The 22,758-nt window shown below is 46.6% G+C and overlaps 4 protein-coding genes across 4 annotated transcripts; 2 read left to right on the plus strand and 2 right to left on the minus strand.

Annotated features, from left to right (window-relative positions):
• Positions 1-628: 628 nt before the first annotated feature.
• On the minus strand, positions 629-1,491 carry EMC6 (ER membrane protein complex subunit 6). Its single transcript, XM_062012452.1, has 2 exons — positions 1,342-1,491; positions 629-1,199 (listed from the first exon to the last, which is right to left on the minus strand). Exon 2 carries the CDS (start codon positions 1,155-1,157, stop codon positions 825-827), a length of 333 nt encoding a protein of 110 aa, XP_061868436.1. The 5' UTR covers positions 1,158-1,199; positions 1,342-1,491; the 3' UTR covers positions 629-824.
• Positions 1,492-1,771: 280 nt separating this feature from the next.
• On the plus strand, positions 1,772-5,308 carry TAX1BP3 (Tax1 binding protein 3). Its single transcript, XM_062012600.1, has 4 exons — positions 1,772-1,881; positions 3,016-3,135; positions 3,427-3,504; positions 3,729-5,308. Exons 1-4 carry the CDS (start codon positions 1,843-1,845, stop codon positions 3,867-3,869), a joined length of 378 nt encoding a protein of 125 aa, XP_061868584.1. The 5' UTR covers positions 1,772-1,842; the 3' UTR covers positions 3,870-5,308.
• Positions 5,309-5,700: 392 nt separating this feature from the next.
• On the minus strand, positions 5,701-13,431 carry CTNS (cystinosin, lysosomal cystine transporter). Its single transcript, XM_062012599.1, has 11 exons — positions 13,283-13,431; positions 12,772-12,845; positions 11,629-11,707; positions 10,345-10,429; positions 10,149-10,252; positions 9,047-9,178; positions 8,228-8,327; positions 8,014-8,133; positions 7,162-7,332; positions 6,882-6,999; positions 5,701-6,550 (listed from the first exon to the last, which is right to left on the minus strand). Exons 2-11 carry the CDS (start codon positions 12,833-12,835, stop codon positions 6,420-6,422), a joined length of 1,104 nt encoding a protein of 367 aa, XP_061868583.1. The 5' UTR covers positions 12,836-12,845; positions 13,283-13,431; the 3' UTR covers positions 5,701-6,419.
• SHPK (sedoheptulokinase) lies at positions 13,221-22,609 on the plus strand. The gene is made up of 7 exons (XM_062012598.1): positions 13,221-14,031; positions 15,265-15,406; positions 18,093-18,276; positions 19,479-19,631; positions 20,895-21,070; positions 21,145-21,345; positions 22,192-22,609. Exons 1-7 carry the CDS (start codon positions 13,855-13,857, stop codon positions 22,584-22,586), a joined length of 1,428 nt encoding a protein of 475 aa, XP_061868582.1. The 5' UTR covers positions 13,221-13,854; the 3' UTR covers positions 22,587-22,609.
• The last annotated feature ends 149 nt before the right edge of the window (positions 22,610-22,758 follow it).

The following is a 22,758-nucleotide window of genomic DNA, read 5'->3' on the forward strand; positions in this document are numbered from 1 at the left end:
TCCCTGCAGGCCACTGGTCTCCCCTGCAGTGTGCTTCCCAGGTCGCACACCCCACTTTCTCTTTGCAGTACTTGTGCTGCATTGACTTACCTTTAGGGCTGCACAAGCAAAGGTTTTACCTGTGTGGGGGGTGATTTTCCTTTCTGTTCCTGCCAGAGACCCAGGCAACCACAGCACTGCCCTCCCAGGAGGTGCCAGGGCGTGTACAGTGGGCAAGATGCTGCCCTTGCCTGGCTGTGTTTCAGTGTTTGATGAGTGTGAGCATCATGTTGTACCTTTCTGTGTGCCAATCTCATCCATGCAGGGTGTGCACATACAGCCATTGCAGAAGAAAATGTTTGCACTAGCACCTCAGTGACATTTCTGTACCAAACACTTCATCACATGCTCCTGACCAGCATTTCCTCCTGCCAGGGAATTCTTTTTAAGAGTGCTGTGTCACATGCTGCTTCCATCAGTCATTTGTGTGCAGGGACATCCAGGGTGGATTTTAAGTGCTGTGTCTTATCCAACACACAAAGGAGAGGAGGGAGTGCATTATCCAGCCCCCAGTGTCTTGCCTGCACTGAGGGCCAGAGGTTCTTTTTGTCCTTAACCACCAAACAAACACTCACAGGAGGCACCCGAGCAGCGTTTCACATTGAGTTTAATTAGAACAGTGCTACTGATCCGTTTGTACTTGGATATAATTTAGGGGCTTTCTGAACAATACAAGTGATGGACAAGGGTCTGAAGGGTGAGCTGGCCTAGTTGTGTAGGTGACTTTTGGCAACAGTCCCGCTGCTTCGTTACACCCCCCGCAGCTAAGGTGGCTCCCGCCAGGCTCAGTACACGTGAACCATCCCGTAGAGGAAAGTCCAGAACAGGACGTAGGTGAAGAGGCCGCCAACCAGCCCGCCCGTGAACAGCGGCCGCCGCGACTTAAAGTACTTGTTCCATCGCCGCCCGGCCTTCAACACCAAGAGCACGGAGAGCAGGACGGACGCCAGGAAGTAGAAGATGAAGCCGTGGAGGCCGGTGAGGCCGAGGATCCCCGCCGTGGCTCCCGAGAGGGCCGACACGGACGTCCGGCAATAGTCCAGGATGGCGGCGTTGCCTCGCACGGCCGCTTCGCTGATGAACTGCGGCCCGTCGCGCTTGGCCACCGCCGCGGCCATGGCTCCCAGCGGGGCTCGGGCGGCTCCGCGCTGCCGGCGGCACTGCGGGAAGCACAGACACACACACGCGGTGCACGGGCCGCGCCGCGCGGCTGCGCCCCGCCCGCCGCCCCCACGCGGCCCGGCCCCGCGGCCCGGCGGGAGCTCCGCGGACAGGCCCGGCCCCGCCCGCCGCGGCCCCTACCTCTCATGCACGTCGCCGCGCCGGCTCCGCGGGGCCCTGGGCGGGGCCCGAGCGTGGCGCGTCCGGCCCGCGCTGCCCGCGGACACCGCGCTCGGGAGCGGCCGCCGGGGCCCGACCTACGGCCGCCGCCGCGCCGCCGGGACAGCCCGCGCCGCCATCTTGCCGCGAGGGGCCGCCGGGACAGCGGAAGAGAGGCTTCCGGCCCGCGCGGCACCGCCCGGCGCGAGGCGGCGGCGGATTGGCTGGCGGGGGCGGGTGGTGGCGGCGGGGGCGGGGCCGGGAGCGAGGCGGCAGCGGATTGGCTGGCGGGGGCCGGCGGCGGCGGAGGGGGCGGAGCCGAGAGCGAGGCGGCAGCGGATTGGCTGGCGAGGGCCGGCGGCGGCGGAGGGGGCGGAGCCGAGAGCGAGGCGGCAGCGGATTGGCTGGCGGGGGCCGGTGGCTGCGGAGGGCCGGGGCCGGGCTGGGCGCTTTTGTTCGGGCGGCGGCGGCGGCGGCAGCGTCATGTCGTACGTGCCGGGACAGCCCGTCACCGCCGTCGTGGTGAGGCGGGGCCGCACGGGGCAGGGCCGGCAGCGGGCCGGGGGGCTGGCGGGGGGTGGCGGTGCCGCGGGCGGGTCCCGGGGCCGCGCCCGCTCCGTGCCCGCGCGTGTCGGTGCCCGCGCGTGTCGGTGCCCGCGGCGAGCCGGGCGCTCCAGAGGAGCCGCGTGTCGGGCCCCGGGCGGGAGAAGCGGGAAGGCGCGGCGCGGCGCGGGGCAGCGAGCGGGACACGCACCTGCGCGGGGCGGCCGGGGCGCGGCGCGGGGCGGGATGGAAACCAGGAGCGGAGCGCTCGTTTGTGCCCCTGGTCAGGCTGAGCGTAACGGCTCCTGCGCCGCGGTGACCGTTAACTCGCCGTGGGAGAGCACACAGCCCCCAGCACGGCCCCGGGGTGCGGGCGCTGCCCTGAGGCGCCCAAACAGGCGGGTCCGAGCGAGGGCCCGGCCTGGGGAGCGATTATTGGTTCAGTCTAGGTCTTGGCTCTGTCTTGGCACACACCCGTATTTATACCCTGCCTGGATAACGCATAAGATTTGTCAGCTGCCTGTGGGCATCAGCCAGAGGAACCTGCCTCGGGATTACCAAAGCATTTTGATAAGTTATCTTGAAAATGAATTGTCCTCAGAACAGGCTGTTGTTCCTGCCCAGCCCTGGCAGTGGAGACGTGGCACATGGGTGAAGGACAAGTTGAGCCTAGCTGTGGGCGACTGCTGGTTATCAAGACGTGACTCATGTTTGAAGAGACCTGCTCTGGTTTTAGTCTATTCCCTTTATAGCTCTGAGGAGTGGTAAAGCACTGAGTAATCAAGGAGCTTGGCTGCATCCTGGTGTGAGCTTGCAGATGGCTGCCTGTCCTGCCGTGTGGTTGTAGGGCTGAGAACAGTGCAGAGCCAACTGCTGTCAGCACCCAGGCTGCGTGGGATGTACAGACAGCACATGCCCTGTAGTAGCTTGTGCTGCTGAGGGGCTGGAGCTGCCTGACCAGGGTGTGTGAGCTCACTGAGACATGCCACAGCCCGTGGGAGTGGGCTCAAGGTACCTCTGTGAAAGACAATCTGCAGTAGCTGTGGCTGAGACACACTTGAGCTCCTTCCAGTGATCACCATGCTCAGCAATTTGCTCTTTATCCCTTTTCAGCAAAGGATTGAAATACATAAACTCCGTCAAGGTGACAATTTGATCCTGGGATTCAGCATTGGAGGTGGCATTGATCAGGATCCTACTCAGAATCCTTTCTCTGAAGACAAGACTGACAAGGTCAGATGCTTTTTGTCTCCTGTAGCAACCTTCTCAGCAAAAGGCTGCACACATCCAGCTCCCCCAGCGAGCTCCATGCCCTCACAGCTGTAGTCTGTCCCCTCACATTGCTGGCTACCAAGAGGTTACTTACTTGCCACACTATTTGCAGACTAAGCTTCTTCTAAGTTGCTTTCCACCTTTTCTATACTCACCAAGTATCTTTGCCTTGGCAACAGAAAGGCCTTTGAGCATTTAATGTTTCCAGATTTAGTAAATAAACACTGATTTTTAATATCTTTCCCCCCCCAGGGTATCTATGTAACAAGGGTGACAGAAGGAGGCCCAGCAGAAGTTGCAGGACTTCAGATTGGAGATAAAATCATGCAGGTGAGCACCAAGATACGACACATGCTAATACAGAGCTGAGTGCATGCTGCAGAGAACTTTCTTCTGGGGGAAACACTGAGTTCTACGTGCTTTGTGGGACAGGTTGTGGGGCTTATGAACCACCTGAGCTGTGCCATAAGCCTATCTGCTGCCTGGTTTGGATGGAACAGGCACAGGACAGCCATGAGTCCACAGACCTGCCTCACTTCATGGTCTTTTCCCAGGTGAATGGCTGGGACATGACAATGGTGACCCATGACCAAGCTAGGAAGAGGCTGACAAAAAGGAATGAAGAAGTGGTACGGCTGCTGGTGACCAGGCAATCTCTGCAGAAGGCTGTGCAACAATCCATGCTGGCCCCCTAATCCATCACCCAGCTGGGGAGAAGGGTTGGGGAGGGAGATCTGTTGATGGGTATCAAGCAAGGAAGCAAATACTAGGCCTGAACAGGTTTGCTGGCAGGAGTGCATGTTCCTAACTGTGGTAAACACACTTTTTTTCCTTTCCTTCCTCTGGTATAACTGGCAGTAGTAAAACTTTAGTCCCCTCAGCAGAGGGCTGCTCTAAAGTCTTCCCTGCAGGTACATGGTAAGACTTTACTGTAGTCATGGCTTTCAGAAGGACAGGACAAACTCTCTTTTTCTAAGGAAACAACCACAGAAGCCTTAACTTGGACAAGATACTTTTGTAGCACAAAAGCTTCCTATTTTAAGATGAAATGTTTCTGCTACAGAAGCTGAGAAGGTTTGCTGTGCTTAAGCTTTCAGAAGCAAGTTGTCCTGTCCCTCTGTGCTGTCACATTAAAGTGCCAGAATGAAGAGTTGCCCACTGCTGTGGGGAGAAATGCTGTACTAACCTTACACTGTGTGCTAGCTAGACAGAGAGTGCTGAAAGGTTTGGGGCATTATGCTTTACTGCACAATTCCTGGCACAAAGCAGGCTCTTCAGATAAAATCCAAATAACAGAGGTGCCTGTAAATACACCAAAAGTTCCTGCACACTACAGTTCAGCTTCACCATCAGAGTAAAACCTTAATTCTCCTTGTTACCAAGGGATTTGTAACAGCAAATTAATCAAGTTTCAATGAAAGGAATGGGGAGCAGGAAAGGAAATGTGGCTGAACTTGCCAAAAGAGCTGCTCCCAGCCATGGAGTCTTCAGTTATTCATTCTACTTCTATCAGACTTGAACTGAGAGGAGGGGATTTTGGTCTGCCTTCTACCATTTGCCTAAATCACTGATGCAGTGGATGGAAGAGATGAATATGCCAGTAGCTGCCAAAGTGCCTCTTGACCAAATTGAAACTTCTGATAACGTCCAAAGTTGTTCAGACCAACATGCCACAGGATTTAAGATTGTTGCTGCAACACTACATTAGTTACCTAGCATCCTAGTGGCTTGTTAACCAGACAGCTTTACAGCTATCCAAAAACTGGAGTGCTCAATCCCCTTCAGTTGGTTTATACATATCTGTCCTTTCCTTAAGCAGTCTTCAGGTAAGATGTTGTAAATAGAACATGATGAGGTGGCAGACTAACTTATTCAGTACCTTGCTGCTCTGCTGTGTACAGAAGCTGTAATGAATGCATCTCAGCCTCCTCTGTACACTCCAGCAGATGCCTATTGACTGTTTTTATAGCTATGGAATTACCACAATACTGCTTTTGACTTTTGTAACTTAAGAATTCAGTGGGAAATTTTAAGGCTTTCAAGTTGAAGTTATTTTTGTTACTATAAAAGATACACTGCTATTTGTACTGCTCTTTCACTTGATTTTACACACAATAAACGTTTGATTTCCTGACCTCCTTCTCCTTGCATTTAAGAAAGCCACATGACTTCAATGCCTCCAGCTGAGACCTTTTTTTTTCTGGCTTGAAGCAGATGGTGGACTCTATCACCACAATGCAGTCAGAGGTCAGTAAGGTCTCATTTCCCTGGTATTTGCTCACTGAGGCTCTAGCAGGGGAGAGTTTTCCTTAGATGTACACCTAGTAAGACATATTGGCTTTTGAGCATTCAAAGACAAATGCAGGGGTTCCCTTTGAGTTCTTTTAAAGGGTATAAACTTACCTTCAAGTAACTAACCCTCTGGATCTCTACCTACAACATACCACATGGAGTTAAGACAGTTGCCCAGGAATAAAACATGTTTAAACTTCAATCGTAGGGCTATTAAAACAAACCACTGAGAAATAACCCCTGTAATAGATCTTTACTTTTTCCCATCCACCATTTAGGATTGAAGGCATGTCAGCAGAAGTGTGCAAAATCAAGTTAGTGCACTGTAAGTCTTCAGATAAGTCTGAGCCCTTGTCTTGGCACCTTTGAAAGAGCTTTCAGTAGTAATCCAGTTTCAGTATAATAATCAGTAAGAGTTCAGGTTTTACTATTTGTGTATTTGCTGCCCACTTCATTGTTCTTTTATGTACCACTACAGCTGTTAGCCAGCCCGAGTCATGTTCTGCAGTGAGGAGGCAGCAGCAGCACTTAGATCCACAGGCAGCCTTCACTCATTACAGTGAGATATTAAGTGGTTGCCTAAACACGATCTCACATGGTTGGAAGCCAGAACTCTGCTCTTTGTACTTCACTTCCCATCAGAAAGACATCACTCTGTTCTTTCTCTTTCCTGTTGTTAATGGAAAAAGAGCCACGTGTTGCTTAGCTCACACTAAGCTGTCTGTAGCTTCAACAGGTCACCCCTTTGCAAGTGGTGGTTAGAGAGGTTCCTGTCCTTTAAGGCACCTGGCAATCAGCATTTGGTGAAGCAACAGCTCATATTCCACACCAGAGAGGACTGAAGAATAAACAGAGATCAGAACTGTCTTTTTTTTCTGGCAGCAGGCAGCTTGAGAGCCCTCAGCCAGGGTAGGGGTAAGTTCAGTTGAAAGTGTTTGTCTTCTGGAGGGATGTTATTCACAAGGTTCATACCCTCGTCTCCTATAAAGGCAGTAGTGCTGGACCATAAAAACAATGTCAAAGATGATGGAGAAGAAACCCAGGCCAAACTTGGTTGGATCCCCAAAGATTAACTTCCATTCATCTGTCAAACAAAATGAGAGAGTTAAGACTGATGCATCTCATACATGCCATACACACTACAGAGTTCATGTTTATTGCCTGGGCTGCTTAGTCACACCTTAAGACTGACTCGAGTGTACATCTTATGCCAAGCCAGTTAACAACTGTCCCTGTGGTTTCTTCAGAAGAGCTATTTTATTTTCTGTCTTGAAGGAATACGAACAGATTCTTTATTTTAAGTACAAGAGCAGCTACCCACATTAACCACCGTTCTCCCAAGATAACCTACTGCTTTGTAGCAGGACTCTCCCACCCCATTAAGAAAGGCCTCACCACCTCACTTCCAGCCTTACCATTGTTGTATGACTGCAAAAACATCTGGAGAAGGCTGAAGCTTCCACCAGTGAAGTCTAACAACACATTTCCAATACTCCATCCCTCAGTGCTCTTCCGACGGAAGTTCATGTACGCCTGGAGTGTGACAAGGTGCCAGTCAGCAGCTCAGCCTAACAGCTCTGGCTGCTTCTGGCAACTAAAGGACTTCATCATTGCTGGTTTAGTCTGGTCAGACTTCCAAGAGCACACACTACAGGCTTAGGGTGACAGGAATACTACAGAAAAGTTCAGATTTACCTGTGGAAAATATTTTATGAGTGTGACTGCCAGTTTAATGTAAGAGAAGCAGAATAGGAACTGCAGCCACGTCATCTCCTCGGCTGCAGCAAGAAACAGGATGGTAAATGTGAAGATCCACGCAAGTGCCAGTAGTCCAACAACAACTTTGGATACTTTCTGACCCTCTCTCTGAAACAGAAATGCAGACATACTTAGACTGACCTAGGTCACCCATTCCCAGACACACCAAGATACAGAATATGCTCAGGGCTCGCTAAGGTTACAGTCCTAACCTGGTGGTGTATCACTTAGGCTCATCCCACAAAGGAATTTTAAACTTAAATGACTGTTACAGCAACCAGCTGCAGGAGGTGGTGGAGTCCCCATGTCTGGAGATGCTTAAAAGCCATGTAGATGAGGTGCTGAGAGACATGGTTTAGTGGTGGGCTTGGCAGTGTGAGGGCAATGGTTGGACTCAGTCTTAAAGGTCTTTTCCAACCAAAACAATTCTATGACAAGAGACAATGAGTTGCCATCTAGAGAAAATTGGCTATTGAAGATTTTTACAAAGGGAATTCAAGAACCACATGACCATAACAATCAATGAGAATTAAGAACCACCTGCCTAACCATCAGTCTCACCTGAAAAGGGGTGGGAACTATAAAAGGGCCTTTGCAGTTGAAAAAAAAAGCTGAAGGCTGAGCTGCAGGAGTCCCTAAGGTTGAAGAATGCTCCAAGTAGTAAGGAAACAGCAAAGCCCATACCAGCAAGGAAGAGGACTTTGGAGCCCAGGAGTGGATGGTGAGCAGTGAGGTGTTGGAGAATGGGTTCTGACAGAGTTGGCAGGTCAGCTTAGCACTGAGACTTACCTCGTAGATGCAGCACTGAATGATGGTGAGGAGTGTTAGAACTACTGCGTGGAGACTGAAGAAGACATCATTGATGGCCACAGGGTTCACCCCACTGGGATAACTGACCAAGAATTCCTCCTAGATGCAAGAGAAACCAAAACCAGCCAAATGCCTTAACTCCCTTCTGTAGACACCCATCCCCAGGCAAGTATTAAGAGAGAATCTTCCCTACCTTGATCAAGGGAATCCAGAAGAGTCCAACATTGAACACACTGTATGCTATAAAGCCAGTAAGGTTTAATGCTATAAAGTCAAAGCTTAGTCCAACAACACTGGGGAAAGGGACAAAAAAAAGGATGAGAAATACACAGGGATAGCTTAACCCTAGAATGTGCTCATTTATAGCCAAATTTTGATGTGAGCCAGAGCTTCAGGCACTGTGACAACACAATGCTGTGAGTCCACGTGGAAACAAGGAGAAACACCCCTCATATGCCATGTGCTGGTACTTGGAATAGCTCTTGCTGACAAGGTTGTGTCCTTGCTGGCCCCTCTAGGAGCTCAGATAGCCTGATAAAACCATTCCAGCCTGAATCCATGGCAGAGGTAGTGCATCTTTACCCAAACAAATGTGCTTTTTTTCATATATAATGATGTTTCTGCTTTCAGTCACTTGGTGTAAAGGGAGCTGGCCTAAGGACAACACAGGGAGCTGTCTGAAAAGCAGCTTACAAGGTAAGTAATCTTTGAAGGTGGTCATCACAGTTGGCTCAGATGATTTACAACGTGACACCAGAGGGAATGGAGAAGTCCCCTCTCTTACAAATTAGTACTGAATGCCAAACCATAGGATTGGGTGTCTTTAGTTTCCTCTGACTTGAAGGTGTAAAAGCTCCCTAGGGATGCATACCTTCAGGCCTTATCCTTGCCTTTTTCCCTCCCCCATCTTTCCATGAACAATTCCCAATAACCCAGATGGATGTAAGTGAGCTGGGAACAGGATTTGCAGTAGTAGTTCAGTGATTTGCAAACACATCTTAAGTTTCTTTACCTTTTTCGGCGCCAGTTCTCAAAGAGTTGAGGATAAAAGGAGATAGACCAGGCGAGGAAATAGATCCAGCCAATCACCTCATCAGCATATCTCACTATGATGCTATGAATCACTTGAAATTGAATCCTAGGTCTGATGGTTAATGCAAACAGAGTTAGTTAATTTGTCTGGTCACACTCTTTTCCAGCAGATTTTTCCTTGTTCTGCTTTGAGAGAGAAAACAGAGTCCAGGTGTTGAGACAAGGTGATAAAGATTAGAGCCAGTTTCAGTAGAGTTGCTCTCCTTTAGTGTCCTTGTTATGTTTATGGCATCTCTCACTCTTACCCTCAGCCTCTCCCTTCCTCCTTGCCCCCCTTTTCCCTTTCCATTCTTCTACCACAGAAATCTTCACAAAGGTCACACTGTGCTTATGGCTTCCACTCTCTTAGCACGAGGGCTGTTATGCAAGAGCAGAGTTTCACTGTTCACACTCTGCCAGTGAAGCCCCATGATCACTCCTGTCCTGTTGAGCAGCTCATGTGCTTACCTCTGCATTTGCTTTGAGTCTTAAAAGCAGAAGTGAAACAAGGAAGTTTCTTTGCTCAGTAGCATCTGGGCAACCAGGAAATACAATCCAGCTTTCTCCATCTTGCTGGACTGTTTTCCTATTAGGGAAGACTGGCATCTGTGACAAGAGGGTTCCCCAAACTAGAAAGCAAAACAGCTCTAACTCACAGTGGTGATGTAAGCACACAGCTGCATCAAGGCATTAGCACTCCCAAGTTCTGCACAGGAAGAATAATATACCACTGGGCATTTACTACCACATGCTTCCTGGATCAGAAAAGCTGACATGTAGTTTTGATGCTGCTGGGAGGGGTTATTGAAACCAGACTGAGGAGTCACAAGAACTCACAGTCATCTAGTAATGAAATCCAAGATACTATCACTCTGCTTCTACACCCTGTATATATCTGAACACCTTGGAGATTGCTAGAGGGTCACAACATCTTCTCAACCACATATCACCCATGTCCCATTAACTACTTAACTATAAGGAGGGAACAGTTACAGTTTAGGAAGCTGTAGGATAGTAAGTCAAACTAAAAATCAGTCTCTCACCCAGTTATGTTGGAATTAAGGGTATAAAGATAAACTGTCACTTGTCCAACATCATCTGCTTTCACTTGGAAGTCTGCTTTAGTGTGACCTGCTGGCAATTGTACCTGCAAGGCAAAGAGGAGGGAAGAAAGAGGAGAGTTGCATCACACTAGCTGTGAGCTTTTGCACGAGGTCAGAAGTCTGTTCTGTCACTTACTTCATCAGGCAGCTCAATAATGGTGCTGTTCTTTGATGAGTGTGTAATATTAAGAGTTATCACCAGGGTCTCATTTAATGGAGCTCTGTGAAAGCAGAAACAACAAGTTAGACCAGTGCTGGAGTTCACAAAGATTGCTTCAGGGCTGTGGGGGAGTACTGGCTAAATCCTCACAGCTGCTGCAAACATAACAAACAGTCCCTGCACAACAGTACCTACTTAGTACTCATGGGAACACCAGCACCAAGGAATGATAACATTCTTTTTACATGAACTAGTTATACAACCATATTTTACCTCCCTCTTCTCCACTAAAGTGGGAAAACAAAGTTATTGCCATCCCATCATTGTGCTTATTAACTCTTTGCTGGTAAGGAGGGGCAGAAGTGACAGAAGCATACTTGGGGTGATGAGGAGCAGAAATTATAGCAATGCAGAAGATAAAAACAAGCAACAAAAACCTTCCAAGTGATGTAGCCCCACACAGCTTTCCCAGAGAACTGCACTGGGCATTTGTCCAGGAGGTTTAATTGCACAGTGGTATTTAAAACACCATAAGATCCAAATGCCTGTCCTTGTCCCTGAATGAGATTACAGTATTGCATCTTTCTTTGCCAAAGCAAAAGTTCTGGACTGTTGCAGACATGTTTTACTATTTTCCTCTTTACTGCAAATTCTTCCATTTTCATCTGACCATTCCCTTTACTCAAACTTTGAGTTCCCAAAGGGAAGAGGTGTGCCTGTGACTAACAATCCTTTCCTGGGAAGAGGCTGACGTAGCAAAACCATGGATAAACAATGCCCTGTATTAAACAATGAAGCTAAGGTGCATCAGCCCCTATTCTGGAGTAGCTGCATTTCTTTGCTAGAAATGGTGAGTTCTGGTTGCTTGGAAAAGGGGTTTTTTGTGATCCTTATAGGAAGTGTAAGTGCCTCTTAAGTGTCAATTTTTAGATGTGAGGGAACTTCTCTGATGGAGACAGTTCAATAAGCAAATAGAGGGCAGCGAGTATAAAACATCTTTTCCTGCTCAACTTCCCATACAAATGGCATGGGATATTGGCAGAGACAAACCATACAAGGCTGTTTGTGAGGATGCTGTGCTAACTTGGTCCATACTGGTACTAAGTGGTGTAATAGGCTAGAAATGACCAGTCACATCAGTGAATTTCACTCTGTATGAATAATTGAGTCTGTAGGAAAGTTTTAAGTATATAGCCAACTCCTACCCTCTTGCTCATCTCCCCTTTCAAAGAGAGAATAAAGATACAATCATGGGTTTACCTCAGAGAGATGGTGACGTTTGTTGAACTTCCACTTTCTAATGAAACCACTTCAGGGACAGACAATACGATGGCTCCGTCTGGGTGGGGGGGAAAAACCCAATCAACCAAAACCCCACACAGATCTCAATTACTGTGAATGATGAATAGCTCCTTCAGAAGAAACACCTGCTTGCTTTTGAGATATAGACATTTTGTGCATTGATACCTGTAGCAGTAGATTACACACATGATAAACAGCAAAGGAAGTACAGCTTACTTCAAGGCAACTAAACAACTTAAAAGGAGAAGCAAATAACTGTTGCTTTAACACGTTACAAGGAAGCAATCTAAATATTTGAAGTGCAAGAAAAGTTCATGCTGAGAGAAAGCTATAGGATACTTGAAACACACACTGTTTTTTCTTGATGTGACACTAGTAACATTGGAGTCATTCATGCCCAAAAATTAAAATTGCCTTTTAGGTCACAGAATCAAACCAGGTACCCAGATGTTCAACAAATTATACATTTACTTTCTTAACACTTCGGGAATCACAAGCACCTTGCTATGGTGCTATGAAATGTTGCTATTACTGACTGAGTACACTTCACAGCAATCTAGCAGTGTGGTACTACATCATGCTTTGAGAGAGGACGAGATTATGAGTGCCAATACAACTGATATAAAAGCTTCAAGCTGTTCACGTCAAAAATTTTGACATTTAGGATTCAAGTCTATTTTATTCACTGTATGTTTAAAGGACACAAGAGGAAGAACAAGGAGCTATGTAAAAATGCATTCAGAAATGGAGAGGTAAAGAGCTTGCCCTGGAGACCTTTTTTCTTATTGCCATACACACAGTGTCTGTAAAAATTTATTCAAGTGCAGAAGAACTGAGTTTCACTGACAGCAGCACAGGCAGTGTTTAAGCTACAGAGGTGAGTTTGTATCACAAGCGCTTCATCAGGTTCAGTGTCTCAGTGTAACACCATCTGTGCATGAGCACACCAAGGTAATGTGAAAGAGTTGTTGATGGGGAGAATGGCACAGGACTCGCCAGAGAGCCATGGCAGGGATGCTACAGAGCAGCCCTCTTCCACTTCTGATTGGTCTGGAGCTGGCCCTGAGCTGCAAGCCCAAGCTGGGACGACCAAACACTCACCGCCAGGCCTCAGCAGCTCAAGTGAGAGGTACAGCAGAGTGGGGACCAGGTATTGTATCCTCATGGTGGAAAAACTGCAGAAAAAGTGGGGGAAAAGGCTTTTCTCAGGACCTGCACGTTTTGAGGGGACACCTTCCCATCCGCTCAGCTGACGGCTCTCTCCATAGTACCACAGCCCCCAGCCCGGCTGAGGGACCCTGAGCACCCTCGAGAGAGCACAAGTCTCAGCCTCTCTGTCTGCCCAGGCTCTCCTGGCGACATCTTTACTTCACAAGTCTTATTCCGCTCCCGGCCTTTGAGGAATCGCCCCTCTACCCCTCCTGGCGCGGGACTACAAATCTCAGCAGCCTCCGCGCCCCCAGCAGCCCCCCGCCCCGGCAGCGTGCCGCGGTGCACGCTGGGACTCGTAGTCCCCACCGGTCTCCCCTGAGGAGGCGCGGTGAAGCAGGGCCACCCCACGCTCCGGGATGCGCTAATACTGAGGAAGGAGCGCTGAGGAGCCGGCACCTACCTCCTTCCAGCACCGCGGCTCCGTCCCACGCAGCCCCGGCTGTTCCCTCTTCAGCTCCTCACGTGAGGCGGCCGCTGACCAACTCCCCGCCCCGCGGGGATGGCGCGCTGTGCGCCGCGGCGGCCGCTCCCGGCTGCCATGTTGGGTGTGGCAGCGCGGGCTGGCGCCGGCGGCGGGCCTGAGGGGAGGGAGAGCCGCGAGGCGGAGCGGGCCGCGCGCCGCGCCTTCGTCGTTTGGTGAAGTTTCGTTTAAGTCTGCGCAGGTCACCGGGAAGGGCTGTGGAAAGGGATGTTTTGTCACGCTCAAGATGGAGGGATAGTGGCCAGGCAGTGCTGAGGGGAGAGGCCTTCAGCCACAGGGCAAAGTCCAGGCCGCGCTCCCGGCCCAACCTGCTCAGGCCCTGCGCGCTGCTGGGGTGGGAGCCCATGCGCTCTATGCCCTCAGCACCCTTTGCTCTTGGGGCAGATGTTGCCTTGGAGGCAGCAAGGAGCAGTGTGGGACTTGGTATGGTGAGACCACCGCATAGAGAGGCCTGTGTGTGGTGAGGAAGGTGAAAGCAATCCCTTCTCGCCATGGCGGGCAGTGAGGCGGCAGGCAGGCCCGCTCCTCCCTGCGTGCTGGGCATCGACCTGGGCACGACGTCGGTTAAGGCAGCTCTGTTGGTAGAGACAGAGGGAGGGCAGGCGGTGGCAGAGAGCTGCTCCAGGGAGACACAGGCATACACCAGTAGCCTGGAAGCTGGACCACAGGTAAGGGGTGGCAGATAGCACTGCTAGCAATTTCAGGATACTGACCTTGCTTTGTCATGACTGGGTTGTGTTGCTGTGTTATGCAGACATCATGGCATTCCTGGATTATTTTTGAGCCTAGAATGATGGAGGTGGTTGCTGCACGTGTCTGAAAGCAGAATTAAAATGTTCTCTGTTTACTGTTCAAGGAAGTCAAGTAAAGCTGCTTACTTTAAGAAATATCTAGGTTCTGAAGGACATAAGACAATCTAAAGACAATCTAAGCATATGACAATCTAAAACTATCATCCCATGAATGATCAGCTAGTCTTTGATGTTTCCAGTCAGGAAGCAGCAGCCATTTATCAGCTGGAAGGTTATTTTGTACTTTAATGTGAGATTAGAAGCATAACTGGAAACTCCCCATGGAAATAACCAGGAACATATACTACTGTTAAAGGTCTTTATATCCATTGTGTTGGTCAGCCTAACAAAGGATGAATCAGAACCATAAAAAATAAGTATCAACGTTTCTCTGGCCTGGTATTGTAATGAGTCCAGGGGTTAATTTCCAAGCAAAGGTACCAAACAGGCCAACCCTCCTTGCGACAGGTGTGTTTATGCAGCCAGAAGTATGTACATGCAGAATAGTTTACATCTGTATATAGACTACCTTTGAATATTTTGTTTATAGTCTTCATACTGATCTGTCACAAAGTAATCTGAATCTTCAAAAGTGTTAAAAAATGGAATACAGCTTCTCATGTGACATGGTTTGGTCGGTTTGGCAAGTAGATCAGTTTGATGGGTAGTCCTGGGAATGGAGTATCCAGAATTGATGTATCAGCATCATCAAAATCAACAATGAGTAGATACAGAGGAGCTTCATGAAGGTGTGAAGGAGACTGAATGTCAGCTAGAACACACAGATAATCATCTTTATGAGGAAAAGGCAGAGCAATGTACAAGTTGAACTAATGAAAGCATGTAGTGTTAATGGATTTTTTTAAAAGGGTGTAGTTGAGAATGGTAACTTAGGAAATTAGGATTTATTTGGCCTTTGATTTTACTTCTTGTGGTTTTGTGGGTAATTTTGCTCTTTTTTTTTCAATCTAGTAGTGAATGCTATTCTAATACATGCTATTAAGCTAAATGAATTCTGTTCTTCACTTCTGACAAGAGCAGCCTTGTTTAATAAATACACTGAGTGAATCCTAATGGTATTGTGCTCAGAATAATGCTTTATGATTGCAGGGAATGGAGCAAAATGTCTGGAGAATAATAAGAGCATTGAATGAATGCCTTGCTGCTCTACCTCAGCAGCAGCTTCAGAGAGTCAGTCATATTGGCATTTCAGGACAAATGCATGGGATTGTATTTTGGAAAAGAGATAAAGGTAACATGAATTCTTTCTCATCCCTGTTCAGAGTATTATGATGCAGAAAATAAAAATTTTAACCCTGAAATGGTCTGTAGGAAACTGCTTCACTTTGGTCTGAATTAACAGGTCTTCTTCTGTGGGAATTTTGCTTTAATTACTGAAATTTCAGCTACTGACTATATTTAACCATGTTGTGTACACAGATCAGTTGAAGGATTTAGACTTATGAGATGTCTGCAAAGTCAGCACAATTGTTTGTGGTTTGTTGGTTGCCCACCATATGCTACGTGCTGCCAGATGAACTTCTGAGTCATGTGAATGGCTTTTGTGGGGAAGGATGTTCTTCACCTCATAAAACAGCTAGCTAGCTGTTTCCCAGTATCTCAATACCACCTAATGATTCTGCAGTGGCAGTACTAGCAGTTTTGTGAAGGCATGGAGAAATAAGCTATACTTTGTGTTAGAATGTGACAGTGAATTTTGCCATGGTATGTTGAAAGGTTGTTGAAAAGTACAAAAGAAAAATTAAAGTTCAGTAAATGATGTGTTCACTCCTTTTTACACTCCTTTCCCCCCCTCCCCCAAAGGAAAAGAATCTCAAATAATTTTTTTCCTTGCAAGTTACAAACTGTCACGTTGCATTTCTCTTGCTGCTTATGCTTCTGTTAGCAGGAGCTGAAAAAGGGTTATGGTTGTGATTTTTGAATACTCAGCTGCTTGTAGAATAGAGGGCCTCAGAAACAAAATGAACCACGGGGAGGTAGTCACATGAAGCTTGTTTGTGTGAATATTCAGATACTATCTTTGTGAAGGTGAGGTTGTTTGGAAAAGTTCAGGTCTTGGATTGCCAGCCCTGTGAGACAGAGATTGATTATCTTCTTGGCTGAAGTCCTGTAAACCTACTGAAGTCCAAGATTTAGATTTCAAATGTGGTTTCATGGCTTCTTTCTCTGCTTTTCAATCTGTACATCTGAGCAATTGTACAAATCTTTTAAGAATAGGAGTTATGCAGATTAAGCAAAGATTTATTGTAAACCACAGAATAGATTTCCCAAAAGTGCTAGTCACTGCCTGTCAAAAGTTGTCAAGGTCTTAATTGCTTTAAGAGACACTGTACTATTCATTACTGGCTGTAATTTTATGTTAAATGCTAAAATGACTAGAAAGAAAGACAGACATCAAAAGGCTGATGGACCAAAGGAGCTGTTACTTGCTTTCCAGCTGTCCCAAGGGCTGCATAAGAAAGTCTCATGGGTTTGTGGTAGACATAGATTCTTATGTCATATTGGTTAATATTTTATTTCCTAAAGCCACATGCTAGTTTTGTTTCATTTCTATCAAGTGGAAGAGGGTGTCTGCTCTCATTTGTTTTGAGTAGACTAAGTGAATCCATGCACTTTGGGACACAAATTACATTTTTAATAGCATCCTTTAGGGTTAGATTTATGGTCAATAACATGTTTTAGAATCCATTTAAAACTAGGATAGCAAACCAATTGGAAATGCAGTTCAAACAGGCTTGATAGAACAGGGAATTGAGGGAAGAAGAAAAAGTATCTGTCTGCTCTGCATGGTTCACATAGTACTTATCAGCTTTTCATAGCCACTTTTTACTGTATTTTTTACTTCAAATGCCTATATCCAGTCCAAGAAAGACTCTCTTAGCCATACCTATGCTAGTCAGCTAAGCAGATGGGCCTGTGCTCTGACCTGTAGGACAAGTGGCACAGCACAGCTTGCAACTCTGTTCTCATCCCCAGCCGAAAAGCCAAACGTTTCTCAGTTACAGAGCCAGCTGGAAACGGTGTGCTGATCCCCACAGTGACCAGGCATCGCCTGGGTGAGCGGTGGCTGTCAGAGGCCAAAGCTTTACCAGCAGAGTGTGCTACTGGACATCATCTGCCAGTGCTTGAGCTCAGCTTCTGCTTCATCTGCTACCCTGACAGGGCCAGGTGCTGCCCTTGCAGACTGCTCCTGGTGAGCGTGTTGAGGCAGGAGGTAGCGTGCTGGACCGCAGCAATAGCAGATGTTGCTGAGAAGGTTCTCCTGAAGTTGCCATAATTTAGCTGAGACCTTCACATGAAAGAATGTGAAGCTTTCATCAAAGGTGTAGTGTTCTCTGTTTGAAAGAAATGTGCTGGACTGGTAAAACTGAAAACTGAATTAAACCTTGTCTACCTTTGGTGAAGCTTTGTTGCCTGGCACAGGGGAGGGATACTCTTAGTACTTTGCAGTCCATTGTTTAATACTTACAGACCCAGGTTTCTTGTTGCTTTGGCTCCAAAGGTGATTAAACTCTGTTATCCATCCTAGGCAGTTTATTACCAGGTCATGATGTGGCAAATCACAGTTAAGGTTTGTATGAAAGCTGTCTTATCAGCTCATTACCTCCCATAGCCATTCTGTTCTTGTGTCATTAGTATCTCAAGGTGCAAGTTGCATGTTCCTTTAGGCACTAGGAGTGCTTATAGAGCAAGGTGGTCTTGGATACCATTTCATGTCTTAGCAGAGGATGACTGGCATTATGATGTTATCTAGGCCTGAAAAGTGTGACTAATTAGTTTGATTACAATCACTGCTGTCTCTGTTTCTGCTCTTTGCCCAATATATTTGATGAATCATCAAGAGTGGCCAGAAATGAAAAATGCCAGGCAGAGTATGCTGCAGGGAACAACTGGATCTCTTGGATACTGTATTTCAGGTTGCAAGTGGACAGAGTGTGGCACAGGCCCTGCCTTTGAGCCAGAGGAGGTCAGTCATCTGATTACTTGGCAAGATGGCCGCTGCAGTCCTGCCTTCCTCTCTTCTCTTCCTCTGCCACAGTCACATACCAGCTTGGCTACAGGATTTGGATGTGCCACAGTCTACTGGTATTTAAAGAAGAGGTACATTGTTTGTCAAAAGCACTTTTGTATCAGGCTGTTTCCCTGGCAATTTCTCATCTTGAATGTATGGGACAATTAGTATTCCTGTGGCATGTTAATGCCACTGCAGGTTGAGGGGCTGTGTTTCTGTGTAATCACAGTATTAATTGAGTAGTCAAGGAATATTTAAAATGGCCATTTTCAGTATAAACTACATGCATTTAACACACAAGAGCCTCTGGCCTCATAAAAATACTACATCTCTCTTCAATAAAAAGAAAAGCTTTTGACCATATAGTGGCCTTCAAATATCACAGAATAATTCTAGGCTGTCCTGCCACTCAGAGGAGCTCTGCTAATGCAGTTTGAACCCTACAATTTTGCCTTGTACAGATTGTGAAAAGTACAAACATGCCTAAAACAGTAACAGAGTTGCTTGGTGTGGTTGCTGCCAGATGCTAAAACAAACAGTCTCTAAATTAATTTCAGTTCCTTCCTTCCTTAGACCCCAGTATCCTTACGAGGTGTTAGGAATGATCTGCTTTGTTGTGGCATGTTTGCAGAGGATATAATTTTTCACTTATGACTTGGCATCGTTGAGGTTTGCTGCTCAGTTTCGTCTGCTGTATGATTTTTCTTAAAGAGCCAATGTCTTCCTCTGCAGTGAGCTCATGTTTAATAAATGAGGAAGACCTTGGTAGAACTTGGTTTGTTCCAGTGTATGTCCAGCAAATATATGGAGCATGGCATGATCTTGCTTTAGAGCTGTATAACTCATGAGTCCAGCTTCTTTGTTTTGTTTCACCATTTGTTACATTTCCATTCACTTTATTTGTGGATCCCAGAGCAACTGAAGACATTTACCTATTTTTCTCAAATGCTTCAGGGTCAACAAAGTGACATTTCTTTTTTCCTAAACAATTCCTATCATGCTGATAAATTTTGCAATGGCCTGCTTTTGAACATAGACAACTTGTTCCTTAAAGTGGTCTTTCCCTCTTCCATCAGGACATAGGTCTTGCTGCCATGGTAATAGCTAGGAAAGGAAGTTCAGTTTTAAAAAGAAACCAAACCAGTAGAATGCAGATTGATCACTGAAATGGCTGTTTCATTTTCAGATGGGACTGCAGATGTTTGAAGTTCTGTGTAGCAGTGGAAGTACTGCTCCCACTGCTTTAAAGCACTCTTCACTGGTTTTGATTTTAAAATATTTTGTTTAAAAGTCCAGATTTTCTGAAGTCCTATGATGCAGCTGGCACTATCCATGACTATGTGGTTGCCATGTTGTGTGACCTGAAGAAGCCACTCATGTCCATCCAGAATGCTGCCAGCTGGGGATATTTTAATTCCAGAACCAAAAGCTGGAATACTGACATGTAAGTGCTAAGGTCATTCTGTGGGTTTTGTGCATTGCTTGTGTGAAGCAATGTGAATACCTCTTTGGGCCCTAGGTATGAGTATGCTACAGATTAAAAAGTGATTGAAAATTACTCTTAATCAGTTGTGGTATGGCTTGTACCAAATTGAGATTTTGCTCTGGTTTGTAAGGTATATATGTTTAAATGATATAAAATCTAGCATAGTATTTTTAGAAATATCTAAGACAGCAGAAGTGAGAGACACACAGATGAGTCCTTGTGTACCAAACTGTTCTTTTCCTTTCTGTGGTGGGATGGACAAGTGCATGCTGCAAGCAAGGTATGACCTCTGTGATAGTAAAAGACAGTTCTTACTCTCCAGTTCTTTCATCTGAACTGCTTCATAACTACTAAGACTTACTTGTGATAATAACTGAGAGTTATTAGGCTACAAGGAGTCTTACAGGGAATCTGTTTGTCAGTGGAACAGGCTGCCCAGAGGGGTTGTGGAGGCTCCTTCCCTGGAGGTCTTCAAGACCCGTCTGGTCATGTTCCTATGTGACCTGATCTAGGTGAACCTGCTTCTGCAGGGGGATTGGACTAGATGGTCTCTAAAGGTCCCTTCCAACCCCTACCATTCTATGATTCTATTTATTTTAATGATTTGCTGTTTCAGGGCTGAGTGCTAAGGCTTTATGTATTTCAGGGCTTAGGTTAGGCCAGGACTCCAAGGTGAAAAGATCTGCTTATGAAGGTATGAAAGAGTGACAGAAACTTGGATTTGGCCTACGTAACTTTTACTAATCTTTTGTGGTTGCTGTAGCAATGCAGTTTATCTTGCAGCTGATTGTGTGAGGAGTTTGTTGAACTTAACTCATTATGATTTGGTTTTGAACCACTAACTGCATGACAGCTTAAAGTGACACTTAGAAGTTGGGTTTTTTTTCCCGTTTTGGTTATAGTTTATTTACCCTGGAACTGCTTGTCCATATGACAGCAGTAGGTTCAACTTGCTGAATGTGTACTGCTGTATAATCTCAGGTAATCAGACTGCTTATGAAGGAAAGCTGTTTATTCTTCTAGACTACTGTAGTTTACCCAGCTTGTTGAACTGGAATGCTGCCCCTGTCCAAGACAAAGCTTTCTAAATAGATGAAAACATCCATACATTCAGCAGCCACAAGTGTAGGGCCAGAATCATCTGTGACTTCAAAGAGGTCTCTGTAGTCATGCCCCACATTCCCAGAGTGCTTTCCTGCAATTGTATTGTTCTGATTGCAGACTGGAAAAGTCCGGCTTTCCTGTCCACTTGCTTCCAGAGGTGGGAGACCCTGGCAGTATTGCAGGCAGGACAAGCTGTGCATGGCATGGAATACCCAAAGGAGCAAAAGTAGGAATTGCTCTGGGAGATTTCCAGTGCTCTGTTTATTCCTGTCTGACTGAGAGGACTGATGCAGGTATGATTATCTTGGTATCTTATTTGGTCTTCTCGTCCTCCTGATTTGATTCTATATCTTCTTTTGTGTTTTAGTTCTTAATATGAGTACTTCTGCTCAGCTGACTATCTCAATGCCTCCGGGTTTCCAGCCTCCAGAGACACCAGATCCTTCCTCAGCTGTTACTTATTTCCCCTACTTCAATGGTGACTTCTTGGCAGTGGCAGCATCACTTAATGGAGGCAATGTGCTAGCAACATTTGTGGACATGGTGGCACGGTGGACAGAAGAGCTAGGTAAGCTATTTCAAGGACAGTTGAAGCTTAAAATTGAGGTTGATCAGCAAGGTAAAAGGAAGCTAAGGCAAAGGAACAAGCCTAGAGCTGTTTTGTCATGCCATATAGGGAACAAGGACGTAGCTCTTGTGTCACGCTTCCCAGATTCTGTAATTTCCTGCTGAAGCTTATGAACATGCTGAGACAGTCATGCCTGGACTCCACATTCGCATTGCCTCTGGGTGTTGGGGTTTATTTTGTTTTAAGAACACAAGAGAATTATTTTTGCTAGTTGTTTTTCAAAAGGAGATGGCAGCAAATTTGAAGACAGCCTCTAATTTTGTATGACTGCAGTCCAAAAGAGTCCCTTGATTAGATCTGTTGCCTTTTGCTCCATGCTTCGCAGCACTAATGGATTTTAAGACTCAAACTCATGTAATGCCCTCTAAGTGCTCGAGACGTGGTCTTCACAGGACTTTTTAATAATCTCTTGCACTTTGTAGTACAGAAATAAGCTCTGAAATTGTTCTCTCAGTGAGTACTTGAAGTGAACTTTGCATTTGTGTGCAATCCAGCCACTGAAAATGGAGTCTATGATGTTTTGTGTAACTTTGCCTAATATAGGCAAAGAGGAATAGCTGTATCATCAGGAAAGGCAGTTTCTGTAGCCAGAAAAAAGATTTCTAGTGTCACAGCTTCTAGAAGTGGATGGATGGGAGACCTGTGGTGCATAATTCTGGAAAACCAATTACCTTTGGGACACGGGAAAAGATAAGCAATATTTTGCTAACAGATGGATCAGTATCTGTTTTAAGTCTCTCTCTGAAGGGGTTTTAGTGTATCTTACATCATATTTCCCATCTGCAGGACTTCAGGTCCAGGAGTCTGCCATCTATACAAAGATAATCAAAGCAGCCTTGGCTCAGAATGACAGCAAACTCTCGATCCACCCAACCCTTTTTGGAGAGAGACACGTTCCTGAGCAGTTGGCATCAGTGACCAATATTGCTGTCTCTGACCTCTCCCTGGGTCACATAACCAGAGCTCTGTGCCGTGGCATCGTTGAAAACCTCTGTTCCATGTTGCCTGTGCAATGCCTGATGGAGATGGGAGTGAGGAGGATTCTGGGGAGCGGGAGTGCCCTCGCCAGGAATGAGGTGCTGAGGCAGGAAGTGGAAAGGATTTTTCCATTCCCTGTGGTTTATGGGAAGGATGTTGATGCTGCTGTGGGGGCTGCCATGGTGATGTTCCACACAAAATAAAGTCATTGTTTGGAATGGCCTGAGATGCAGCTTCATTGTGTCCTTTTTTTTTTCCTGGCTGTACAGTGTTTGCTTTCATTTCCTTTTTCTGGAGTTATATTCAACATACCATCTTGCTCATTACAGTGGGGAAAAAAAAAAGCTTGCATTTAATGTCTGCTTCTGGGTGTAC

The sequence above is a fragment of the Colius striatus genome, chromosome 20, assembly GCF_028858725.1.
Source record: "Colius striatus isolate bColStr4 chromosome 20, bColStr4.1.hap1, whole genome shotgun sequence".
In the NCBI taxonomy this organism is placed as follows: Eukaryota; Metazoa; Chordata; class Aves; order Coliiformes; family Coliidae; genus Colius; species Colius striatus.

What these genes read in the sequence shown, in the direction of transcription:
- EMC6 (XM_062012452.1), bottom strand. Translation starts at nt 1,157, where the DNA reads ATGGCCGCGGCGGTGGCCAAGCGCGACGGGCCGCAGTTCATCAGCGAA.
- TAX1BP3 (XM_062012600.1), top strand. Translation starts at nt 1,843, where the DNA reads ATGTCGTACGTGCCGGGACAGCCCGTCACCGCCGTCGTG. An exon ending in AGCCCGTCACCGCCGTCGTG is followed by an intron (nt 1,882 to 3,015) that starts GTGAGGCGGGGC and finishes ATCCCTTTTCAG; the next exon opens with CAAAGGATTGAAATACATAA. An exon ending in TTGGAGATAAAATCATGCAG is followed by an intron (nt 3,505 to 3,728) that starts GTGAGCACCAAG and finishes GTCTTTTCCCAG; the next exon opens with GTGAATGGCTGGGACATGAC.
- CTNS (XM_062012599.1), bottom strand. Translation starts at nt 12,835, where the DNA reads ATGAGGATACAATACCTGGTCCCCACTCTGCTGTACCTCTCACTTGAG. An exon ending in AACGTCACCATCTCTCTGAG is followed by an intron (nt 10,430 to 11,628) that starts GTAAACCCATGA and finishes CTGCTTTCACAG; the next exon opens with AGCTCCATTAAATGAGACCC. An exon ending in TCATAAAATATTTTCCACAG is followed by an intron (nt 7,000 to 7,161) that starts GTAAATCTGAAC and finishes GTCACACTCCAG; the next exon opens with GCGTACATGAACTTCCGTCG.
- SHPK (XM_062012598.1), top strand. Translation starts at nt 13,855, where the DNA reads ATGGCGGGCAGTGAGGCGGCAGGCAGGCCCGCTCCTCCCTGCGTGCTG. An exon ending in GCCTGGAAGCTGGACCACAG is followed by an intron (nt 14,032 to 15,264) that starts GTAAGGGGTGGC and finishes TTATGATTGCAG; the next exon opens with GGAATGGAGCAAAATGTCTG. An exon ending in ATTTTGGAAAAGAGATAAAG is followed by an intron (nt 15,407 to 18,092) that starts GTAACATGAATT and finishes ACTGTATTTCAG; the next exon opens with GTTGCAAGTGGACAGAGTGT.